This window comes from Amaranthus tricolor, chromosome 7 (assembly GCF_026212465.1).
Source record: "Amaranthus tricolor cultivar Red isolate AtriRed21 chromosome 7, ASM2621246v1, whole genome shotgun sequence".
NCBI classification, from domain to species: Eukaryota; Viridiplantae; Streptophyta; class Magnoliopsida; order Caryophyllales; family Amaranthaceae; genus Amaranthus; species Amaranthus tricolor.
Genome location: NC_080053.1, coordinates 18,793,796 through 18,805,828, shown reverse-complemented (window position 1 = coordinate 18,805,828; position 12,033 = coordinate 18,793,796). Strand labels below are relative to the sequence as shown.

Here is a 12,033-nt window from a genome sequence, read left to right as displayed (position 1 = left end):
TACCTTTCACACTATATTTCAACAGAAAATTAACTATTACTCCCTCAATGTTCATGGAAATTAAAGATATTTTATCTTTTAAATGATAAATATATTATTTTATTGAATAATAAAATTTATATAGAACAAATAAAAACTAATAATTATTTATTAAAAAATTTATAAAATAGAGTTAATGAAAAAAACATGTGAATCAAGAATATTCAAAAATATTAAAGTAAAGTTAGTGAAAAATATATAAGTACCATAAGCACTATAAGATGTTATAATAAAATTAGTGCAGAATGTGCAGATACCATATAAGCATAGGAAATATTAAAATTAGAGTGACTAAGCTAATGAAGTAAATTAATTGACATAAGTCGAAAATTTCTTTTGGAAAACAACAAATAAAACTGTCAAAAATAGAAAATGAAAACATTAAATAGAATCGAAGGGAGTAATTATATTTTCAATTTAGCTTTTTATAGATGTATAGAAAAATACTATTTTCAAATCGTGAAAAAAAGATGGTTATTTATAGTTGTGCTCGGTTCCGTGAATGCATATGTTCAACTCAAGTTCGGGATAATAATGGATCAGACCCGGATCAAATTATACAAGCTTCGACTTTGCTTTGAATAAAAGTCGAACTTTTTTCACCACTAATTCTGACTCCAACTTATATTTTATATTCTTTGACTTTGGTTGGACTCGCATTCTCAAACCTTTGTCGGAATCAAATTATGACATTTTAAAGAAAAGAGAAATTATCAATGGAACCCCAAGTTTTTGCACTTTATTAATAGTACCCTTGAGTTTTTTCGATTATCATTGGTACCCCGTGTTATTGTGTGTCTTGCAACCGTAATCTTTTCTAATTTTTTCCGTCAAAAACCGTTAACTTTTTCTTATTTCCTTTATTTTTCAAATTAAAACATAAAGGAAAAAAGAAAAAAGTTAATAGTTCTAAATGATTTTGAACGAAAAAAATTAGAAAAAATTACGGTTATAATATAAATTACAATCAAAATGAAAAAGTTAATTACTATAATTTATATATGAGATAAAAAGAAAAAAACGTAATACATCCAAAATGAAAAAGGTTCAAAAAAAAGGCAAACCAAAATAAAATGTATCAAACAAAAGAGAATGAAGTATTGAACACCAAAAAAACAATTACACTGAATTAAAATACACTTATGTTTCTAATGATTGGACGAAAAGTCCCTTAATTAAGGTTAGAAAATTCTGAAAATTTATCAAAGATAAAAAAGTAAATATAAATAATTTTGAAAAATTTTCTAAGACGCCATTTGTTTTTAGTACTTCAAGATTGTTGCATCACATAATAGCAGTTTTGCTGATGAGGAAAGGTGACAAAGATCTTTAGTTCTTTAGAGAAGCAAAGATTCATCCGTTTAGTTATTAAACCACAAAATGAACCCTGTTAATCAACACCGATGCTGGAGAACTAGTTACAAGCCCCGACAGAAAAATTTGGACAAAAAAAAACTTTTCAGACATGAAAACTACACATTTTCTGAGCGTTCCTGCTGCTGCGGCTGCTGGCTTGATGAAGCAAGCTTAATGGATTCAGGAGAGGACTGGCATGGGCTGACAACATTGCCGGCAGGAGGCATACATCGTTTCGAGAAAAACGTGGCGATGCTTTGAGTTCTTTTCCCACTCTTCTCTGCAAATTGAGAATATACTACATGAACAAAAATGGCAAGGGAAGGAGCTTCAAGTTCAATAACAAAAATTGTCGACTGCTGGGTGAAACTATAAAAATAAGAACCTCAGGTACGTGCTGTTATTCAATTTTTTGAGACAATGGTGAAAGCAACATTATCAATGGCCTTTATGCCTTCTTATCAAAAGAATAATCCCGGCAACCAACCATCTAATATCTTTTTTTATATTAGAAGTGTCATTGAGGCTGTTGCAGCTATCAGATCAGGATAATTAGTGTGTGGTGGACGCACAATAAGCATGGGTTCAACAGGTTGAGGCAACACAATAAGATTAATTAGGCAGCAAGTTTATAGCTAGCATAAGATAGCCCTATTGAAGGTAAAATATATGGTGGATGCTACTTTCATTGAAATAAAGCTGACAGGAGTTTACAGTTATGAATTATGATCTCTTATTTACTGTTCAAAAAGTATAGACAACGAAAAAGACAAATGGACATCTTGTAAGTATCATCAGGCAATGCAGAGGAAGATATGATAATGTGAATGTTTGCCGTGCTGCTAATAAAAGGGAGTACCCTTTTTAAGTTAAAAGCATGTTTTTGAGCTCTCCTGTTTTTATATCTTAACAAAACAAACGAAAGATATGTACCTGGTGACATTCCTAGCTTAACCAGGATCTCCTTTTTGACCTGCATACCCAGATGACAAATTGATGATAAGAATATTGACTTTAGGATATGGACATTACAGTGGCATTATACTAGCAACAGCACAGGTTAGAAAGTCCGGCCTTTTTTAGGTGAAGCAAGCAGCAGATAAATAAGAAACATTACATGTTGATACCCTTTACATGTTCCTTTCTGTTCTCAAATCACAAACTCAACAGAATCCATAGTTATATAAAATTAGAATATCCTCATTTGAGGAGGGTATTAAAGGCAGATTGTGATTCTTATAATTGGTTAATAATAGCCTTGTCAAGTGATGACAGAGTTCAGCGAGTGCTTATGATATATTTTCCACGTTTCTTCGAGATTTCTCTTAAAAGAGGAATATTCCATTGCTATCGCTACACTATTTATCTTCTAATTGACAACTCTTGACCACAAATTATCACAAGTAGATCAAATCAAGTTCTAAAATGACATCATTACAGGAAACATAAGGCAAAAGATAATTTTTGAACAGAGAAATTTCACAAACCTTCCAACGATTATCAACAAAATCAGAGATCTCACGAATTTTATTTCTCCAGTGACACTTGGGAATGTTTGGAAAACTTTGCAGCAAGGAATCCAGCACCCTGTTGATACCATGTGGGCAGGATTGAATGATTGATACCTGAAAAATCAACCAAAACATACTTGAAATATATATATATGGACATCATTTGGCAAAACTATAGATGCTAGCATCATTGCTTACAATTTTAGGGAGATCAGAATCAGGTATTGTTGTAGCAACCCCTGTTGCACCTGTGCTTCCCTTGCTATTTGAGGTGCAAGCTTCATGATTCTCTTCTGGCAAATTGTTATCAGATGGTACCTCTATATACAAACCTCCAGGCAGAGCACGCATACAAAGAGCTTGCAAACACATTTGCTCAGCCTTGAGACTGCCAGTAAGATCTTCAGCTGATAACAAGTGCTCTTTATCATGCATCATATTTACAATTATAAGAGGCTGGTTCTTTCTAAGAGCATGCTCAGTCAAATTGTTCAGGTACTTTTGTTGTCGTATCCAGGCAGTATATTCTTCACTCAAAGCTTCTGTCTTGCAAGCAAGTGAACTACTATTGTCTTCCTCAAGGTCAATGGGACTTCTATCAGTATTTACTCCCTGCATTGCAGATATTCCCTCAGAAACAGTCAGCTATAAAAGTGAATACAATTTTAATGATAAACAATTCATCATGTTGGCTAGAAACGATTAAGCCTACCTAAAACTTAGAATTAATCAAGCACCTCATCTAGATATAACATAAACAGCAGTTATATAAATGTTCTCATAACTCCTTCCAATTTCACCGCCAAAAAAAAAAAAAAGCAAACTCCTTAATGGTACCTGTGATCTACCTAATAGCAACTTACGGGGAAGGAAGGGTAGGGAAGGGAAGGGAAGGGAAAGGAAGGATAGGAATGAAAGGATGGAAGGGAAACAAAAATGTTCATTGCTCATTTTGATAGAAATTGAAATGGGAAGGAACGAAAAGAAAAGACATAGAAAGGATTTTTGTCATTTATTCTAATAAACAAAATCTTCTCAAAGTTTGAAAGATTTTAAAAAAAATCATGAGCCTTCTTCACCCCTTGGGCTTTCTACCTCTATCACAAACCTTGGACTCATGATTACTCATTAACATCCCTCCATTTTCCTCCATATGGTAAGAATATCACCTCTATTTAGGCTTATCTTAAAAAATCACCCCCACCCCCCAAATACATAAATTTTCCTTTATTGGCATGAAACATCAGCATTCTCACTTACAACTTGATTATCTGTAAATCTACAACAAATGAAGATGTTTCTCAAGACCTAAAGGCTCTAAATTCTAATCCTCTCCAGCCTTTCCTCAGTGCCTCTAAGGAGGAAACCAAAAGATTTACCAGGTCAGATGGAGAGCACGCTTTAACCTTTTTTTTAAAAAAAAAAAAAAAAAAAAAAAAAAAACAAAGTGTGGATTATGGATTATGTACCTCATTTTCTGAGAGATAACCATCTGGTACAAAGAAGTCATCCTCGCTCTCTTCATCATCATCCGCTTTCAATGATCCTTCATCCAAAATTTCTTCATCTTCCTTATCAGAATCTGAAATGCTTTCACCTGGATCCTCCTGTTATGTCAAGATTAATAATTCGCATTAACATGGACGGTACAGCACAACACATTGACAATGTTCCAAAAAGGAGAAAAAACTGTACACTACCTCTTCCCACTCTTCATCACTATCAATATCATAATCCAAATCAGGATCCTTTTTGAAAGGATGACGGGGTCCAATAACATGACTGCAATTATTTACAATCAATAGCAAGTAGGAACATTAGTCTTCAAACTAAGAATAAAGTGAAATACAAAAAAAACATATAATTGCTTGTTAAGCATGCAATAACTAGACTCGGATACTTGACTTCTTTTGTTCTTTTGAAAATAGCAACTTTTTTTTGAAATGGAATTTATTGTAAGATAGAAACTTTACTATTTAAAAAGCATGGAATTTATTTTAAGAGCTCAACATCTCAAACCTCAATTATATGCAAGACTCACTTACTAGAGATAGAGGAACTTCCATATAGGTAGGACAACAAAGTAGGAGACTAAACATTTGGAGTTTCTTTCCTATTAGGGGGCAGGGGTAACCAACAAAGGAATCAGGAATCAGGAATCAGGAACTATGAAAGGCTGAGAAGAAAATTAATCATACATGTCTCATTTTGACAATCTTAGATAGTCAATAAATGATCTTTATAGAAAATAATCTTTGGAGAAACCTTTGCACAATAAATTGCAGCACAGAACTTGCATTTTTCATCCTACCTATACCCTCAAACCCTTCATCTCATAGAGCACATCATATTTAGAGTTAATCAAGTACATCTTAAAAAACCATGTCGCCCAAAATGTCTTGAATGCCAGCAGTAGACATTCAACGCTGCAAAGAGGCATCTAAATTGAGCATAAAACATCTTTCATAACTAAGCAAGCAAATTGAGCATGGGAATGAAAAACAGCATCACATTCAATAGCAATCACTTACCTTTTCTTTGGCCAAATTCCATAAAAGGGAGGCCTACAGCTTTTATCAAACTGCAACAATTGTTTGCTTTGCAAGTACTTGCACGTATTAGGTGAAGCAGTTGCATTGGTGTGGCAAGATTTGTCATCATTACTCACTTGCCCCCATCCATCTACTATTCCATCTATCCACAAGTCATCATCACGAACAGGTCCCTTATTAGAAGTGAGCTTTAGCTCCTTAATTAGCTCAGCCTTTGGTTTACGTCGTAACCCCCAGTGCTGTTTGTGGTTTGACCTGATACAGTCGCCTAAGGTGCGCCAAGAACTCATATGAGACCTGTGAAGTGCAAAAGCTCATAATGTAATCACCATAAAGAGACACTAACTATCCACCAGAAAAGAAAATGGGAACAATCTCATGGACAAAGTTAGACCATACTTGCGAATTTCATCCACATCAATCTCTTCCTGATGTTGCAGAGCAGAATCCATTTGAAGACAGACTGAATTAAAGACACTTTCAATTGGTGCCTGATAGGAAGTAGCACATTTTGGTGATTGATCAACCTGGGATGTTGGAGTTGTCTTGCTTTTTTTTAAAAAGCGTTCCATAATTGATGCTTGCTTTCGGATGGAGAGCTGCTTCTTAAGTTCAGCTTCTTCCTTCTCTTTTCGACGCTGTTCTTTATCGGCTTCCTCTTGTTTCCTCTTTAGTTGCTTTCTCACTTCAGATTCTTCTTTTTCACGACGCTTTTCATCTCTTTCAGCCTCTTGTTGCAAGCGTTTCTTCTCCTTCTCCTGGTTGCGGAATGATATAAAATAATTAAAAAAAATGATTATAGCGCTAGTGGATACTATTCCTACAAGCCTCAAGTAACAACTTCTATCAGTTTTCTGAACTTAAGATGTCCAGAGAATGGGGCAGCCTTTATCTCACAAGTAGCAGGCATACTTCCTCTAAATAAGTTGATAGTATTGTATGGTGAATCAATGCTAGGTAGCATTGCTAAATTCTTTTGTTTGCTATATTTCACTATTTTTGGAAAAACTACACATTTCATTACATAAATTGCCCTAATGGCTCCCACCTAGGCATAGTTTTAGAGGTTAAATGTACACAAACTTACACATGTCTGATTGACGTTTAAAGGCAAACATTATATACAACTTGACATGAATAAGAAGTGCATGACTTAGTGAGTCGTTTTGCTACAGTCTACTATACTTTGAAACCAAAAAAAAAATCATCATTTGTGACTCCATTAAAATTGACAATACGACTTTTGAAAGAAAAATATTGATTGAATCAACATTAGATAAGGGAGTTTTCGACAAAAAAATATATAGCAAAAATAAAGGAAAACAACACATACACTTTGCAACTTTTCCTTCAGAAGCTCACGTTCCATCTTTTTCGTCTCCTTCTCTATTTCACGCTTATTTTTCTCAAATTCCTTGATTAGAATTGTTCCTTTCTTCTTTGCATCTTTTTCAGCTCTGGAACAGAATGAATGGTTCAAAAACACAAACTTTCAGAGTCCAGATAACAAATATGTAATCCACTTACACTTCAGAATTGCATTTCTGATTCAAGTTTTCCACAAGCAAGCGGATATCTGCTTCTGCCAAGGATTTATTAAGCTTTTCAGTAGCTTTTGTCATATTAGCTTTCCAGATTTGGGAATCACTGGGGTTTTGCAGAGAAAATATCACATCTGGATACAGTGACAAATTCATCATAGGTAAATTCACAACAAAAATTCAAATTGTGCACTGTGAATGAATACAATTATCAGTAATAGTCATAATCCTATTTGAAAAAAACTGCAGCATGAAATAGTTGTCTAAAGGCTAAATTTTAGACACGTGCAATCTATTAATCAATAGTAAATTGAAGCATATCAATCTTCAGAGAGTCTACCACTAGAAAGACAAGGGATGGTAAAAGAGATTCAGCTGGAAAAGGGAATGTAACATATAGCAAACGCAAATAAGTGTTTTCCCCAAAATACATCACAGAATAAGAGAAATCTTTTTATAATATTTTTGGAAAAGGCAGAAATCTTACCTAAGATGGCAGTAATTCTCTCATTAATCTTCTTACGACATGTACGACGAACTTTTAAAATTCCACGCAAAGAACTTGGCAATATTTTGAGGTCCCTTGTCTACATCAAAAAGTTACAAAGAAAGTAAAGTGCAAAACTAAAAATACTTATATTACACCCACTAATGTTAACCAATCATGGCTCAATCCCAACCCTACACAGATTTGAACATCTCAACAAAAAACATATATATCGTTTAAGGGTTAACCTACAACATTTCATTACCCCAACGCCATTAGATGACTTCCACCTAAGTAAGTTTGGGAGGTCATATAAACGTAATCTTACTCTTATTAGTGACAACACTAGCAAAGAGGTTGTCTTCAATTACCCTTGGTAGCAAACATCATGTGCAACTTCAAATAAATAAGTGTACCTAATTTAATGAGTCGTTTTGATTTAATCCATTTTAATTCAAAAACAAAAAACTATAAATCCTTGTCCCATCGGAAAAATAAAAGACAGAATATAAAGGTTCACCTAGCGAGAGCAAAAAAAAATTATGTAAATTCCAATACATTCATTGCAAGATATTATATATCACAACAAATACCAACGTTGAAGAGATCTCCTATCAGCATATTATTATGTCAATTTAAAATTATCAATTCAATGATAATTGATAACACTGATGCTGATAACTTTTAAAAAAAATGCAAAACCGAAACTGCATCCAGAAATCCAGATTCCAGAATTCATATCTTTCAACTCAATAGCCCAAATCAATAACTCATTAATTCTTATCCTATAACAATATAAAATTACAATCAGCACAAAAAGCTTAAACTAAACATCCCATGATTGAGGAAATCTAGCTCAATAACAAACAGTGATTTGCAGATCATAAACAAAACATCTCGCGCTTTGTCAAAATTTATTAATTTAATTTTTTGCTATCAAATCCCTTACAAGCCAAAACGAAATACGAATCATAAACATACAAATAAAATAAAATAACAATTAAATGGAAGAAATCATCACCTCCCAACACCAAAGGCAAGATCGAGTTTCATCCTCCAAGACATCAGCATCAGAATTCGGAACTCCATAAGCAACTCTCTGTCCAACAAACAAAACACTACTTTTCACATTAGCAATCGTAACTTCGATTTCTCTTTCCTTCAATATCTCATACACATCTCCCACCAACTTCGAGTAAGAACATCTCTTCTCCTCCATCAAAACCGCAATCAACGCATTCACACTAGTACTCGAAGAACCACAGCACAATTGCAACCCTAAACCAACATCAACCCTCAGAACTTCATCAAAATACTTCAATAAACTCTCTAACTCCTCATTTAACGATTTCAACTTCGATTCTCTCTCTTGGGGAGTTAACTCTTTGAGCTTCAACTTCTCTCTTTTCCTTTTCAATGAAGGCAACTGTTTTGGAGTATCGTCGTCGATTACCATCGCATCCGTCATTTTCGAAATCGGAAACCCTAAATAATCGGAATCGGAACAAAATAGACGGATGCTTAAATGACAAAATGGAGATTTTGAGAATTAATTTCAGTAGAAATTGGTTTAAAATGGTGGAATTTGAAGGAGTATGAATTGATATGAAAGGAAAAAACCCTAGAAGTTGAGATTCAAGCCCAAAAATCTCTCTCTCAACCTTTATGTTCCTGGGTATTCCCAATTCTCAGTAGAAAAAGCCATTAATAAAACCCCCAATATATTCCCGCCATTTCTTTTCTCGAAAATACATTTGGCGCAATCAGCCAAATTTTCCGTTGCATTTTTTTAGTTTTCGCTCCAAATCTCCAAATCTCCAATTTCCCATTATCATTATCTAATTCTTCCGTTCATATAATAGATATTTTTTTTCGTCATTTTATTTCTTGTTGTATATTTTATTATTGCATATGAATTTTATGTATTTTTTACTAATTTTATTTTAACGTTTTTATATTATTGTTTATGATTTTCACATGTTTTCTATTAATTTTTTTAAAAGAAATTTTCAATAATTTTGATGCTATATTTTTTCATTTTCACTAATTTTATTTTAATATTTTTTTAATGCTTATGATCCTTATATTTCTCCATTAACCTTATCATTTGATAAAATAAAATAATTACAATTCAAAATAATTTAATTTTTATAGTTTCTGTGAGCATTTAATAATGAAACATTATTAGAGAATGAAGAGAGTATAATTTTTTGGTTCAAGCTACTATTTAAAATACTTATATATTTGCACATTTATTTTTGCTTCATTATTATTACTACAGATAAATTTTTTGTTATGTATATCAACTTCATATAAATTTCAAAATGATCACAATTTTAAATCATCAATTTCTAAAAAGTGTTAATTTTATTTTTATTTTAAGAATGTTTTTGTAAGAGCTAAAATACTATGACTTGTTTAATAGGTAATTAAAAGTGATTATGAGCAAGTTTGGGCGGGTAGTGAACCAAATATAATTATAAAAATTTATTCACAAGCTTAAAATTTGCAAAAGCTCGCCCGTCATTGCCAAGCTAATTTTTTTGCTGCGACTCGCCCTTTTTCTTAGCAGGCGAGATTAGCGGGTATATGGGTATGAAAAATATGAAAAATAAAATACAATCAGATTAATCCAAACAAACATACCACACAAGAAATACAATAGTTGTATAAAGTCTAAATTTAAGTCCTAACATTATGAAAATAATACAAATATTGTCCAAAATATAAAATATATAATTATTAAGTATGCCTAATGTCTTTTAGACTTTATTTTGGTGTTTTGAAGTTAAAGTAAAACCTTAACGTATCATACTGTTAAATTTTAAATATAATTTGACTAGGGATTTAAGTCTATGCTCTTAGAATATTAATCTCTTCTCTTACATTTGTAAAATAAAAAATTTAAGTTAAAAATATAAGCGGGGCAGACGGGTTTACCTGCTGGTATTTTTTTGTCTTTACCCTCCTATTTATCTTTACGGGCGGGTATCATTCGTCCAAATTTAAATTTTAATATAAAAATAATATCCAAACCTGCCCTTTATTCGAGCTGGATGGATCAAGTCTAGCAGGTAGCCCGCCCATGAACACTCTAATGTAAATGAGCTATAAGTCATGTGTAGACTCAATTAGGAACGGGAACAACAACAAGAGGGGGGTGAATTGTTGTTGTTACTAGTTTAAGCGTTTTTGCCCTATTTTTGTGGAATTTAATTAAAATAAATAAAGCTTAAACTTAGAGCAAAATAATAAAAGAGACAAACGATTTTTACGTGGAAACCTTCTGGGCCTAAACAGAAGGAAAAACCACGACCCCTCGGGATTTCTACATACTCCACTATGTTTAAGACAATTAGTTACAATTACAATAAACACCTTACTTCACTCGAAGCGAATCAACTAGGCCAACTCTTCTCTCTCAAATTGCTTTACTCAAAGCAACAAACTTAGCTTCACTAAAAGCTAAACTCCACACTAGCTTCACTCAAAGCTATCAAATTCTCCCTTAGACTCACCCTAGTCTAATTACAAGTACTCTTAAAAACCCTTACAAAAAGGATAAAATTCTCTAAAAAAAAATCAATAAGTTGCTTAAGGAAATATTATGAATTAATTGGCAATTTTCAAAACAAAATATTTTTTGTAGATTTCCAAAAATAATCGCATGAAAATAACAAAGTTCATACGTCAGATGCTTAGGAACAGCCGAATTCACTTGCTATTTATAAAAAATAAAATCTCTAAGAAAATGGAATAATTCAATCCATTATTCCTTATCAAAAAGATCATGGGAATAATGTGGATTAAACAAACAGACGGTTATTTCCACAAGACTTGATTAAATCAAGTATACGGTTAAAACAACAATAACCGTTGTTCCCATTTACTAATAATAGGTTTTGTTCCCTTAAGCAGCAGTTTCTTCAACAGCAGTTCCTGTTCCAGTAATAACTACTGAAACTTTATGCTATTTATAGAAACGGTTAGGCTTACTAAAAATAGGGATGGTTACATGCTAACTAATTATAGGAACGATAACCTATTTTCTAATATTAAGACCGGTTCTAAAATAATAATAATAGCTAAGACTTTTTCAACAGCAGTTGTTCCTATATTTAGCAAATCCAATATTTACTAAATATAGATCCTAAAATAATGCTAAGTAAATACGAAAAATCATTTTGGAAAACATTTTGCCAATTAACTTTAATAAATTATAATTGCAACAAATTAACTTTATTTAATACATGAACTAAAAATAATAATTAAATAGTAATCAGAATTTTCAGTAGACGAAGGCTGACTCCAGTTAGGAACAGTGCGCTGTCTCTGAATTCCAATTTTGCTAGAACATCTAACTTGGGAACAGTAGACCTCCTGTCTCCATTTTACATCTTAAGTGATATACTCTTCTAACATCTCTTGGATCCTTTTGACACGTACATTTTCATGAACCAAGCCATAGGTACTATCAACGATCATAATTACTACCGGATATTGACCTGCACATAATCTCTAAAAAACATATTTGTTTAAATACAGTG

The 12,033-nt window shown here is 32.6% G+C and overlaps 1 protein-coding gene across 1 annotated transcript; it reads right to left on the bottom strand.

Moving 5' to 3' along the window:
- Nucleotides 1–1,098: 1,098 nt before the first annotated feature.
- LOC130817910 (chromatin assembly factor 1 subunit FAS1) lies at nucleotides 1,099–9,335 on the bottom strand. Its single transcript, XM_057683877.1, has 12 exons — nucleotides 8,508–9,335; nucleotides 7,487–7,586; nucleotides 6,986–7,133; nucleotides 6,792–6,915; nucleotides 5,858–6,216; nucleotides 5,438–5,755; nucleotides 4,607–4,688; nucleotides 4,376–4,513; nucleotides 3,105–3,518; nucleotides 2,883–3,020; nucleotides 2,329–2,368; nucleotides 1,099–1,675 (listed from the first exon to the last, which is right to left on the bottom strand). The coding sequence occupies exons 1-12, from the start codon at nucleotides 8,952–8,954 to the stop codon at nucleotides 1,512–1,514; spliced, it is 2,472 nt and encodes an 823-aa protein (XP_057539860.1). The 5' UTR covers nucleotides 8,955–9,335; the 3' UTR covers nucleotides 1,099–1,511.
- Between the last annotated feature and the right edge of the window lie 2,698 nt (nucleotides 9,336–12,033).

Coding starts and splice junctions, on each gene's coding strand:
- LOC130817910 (XM_057683877.1), bottom strand. CDS start 8,954: ATGACGGATGCGATGGTAATCGACGACGATACTCCAAAACAGTTGCCT. Junction 7,134..7,486: donor GAGAATTACTGCCATCTTAG/GTAAGATTTCTG, acceptor CACTGTATCCAG/ATGTGATATTTTCTCTGCAA. Junction 1,676..2,328: donor TAAGCTAGGAATGTCACCAG/GTACATATCTTT, acceptor CTCAATTTGCAG/AGAAGAGTGGGAAAAGAACT.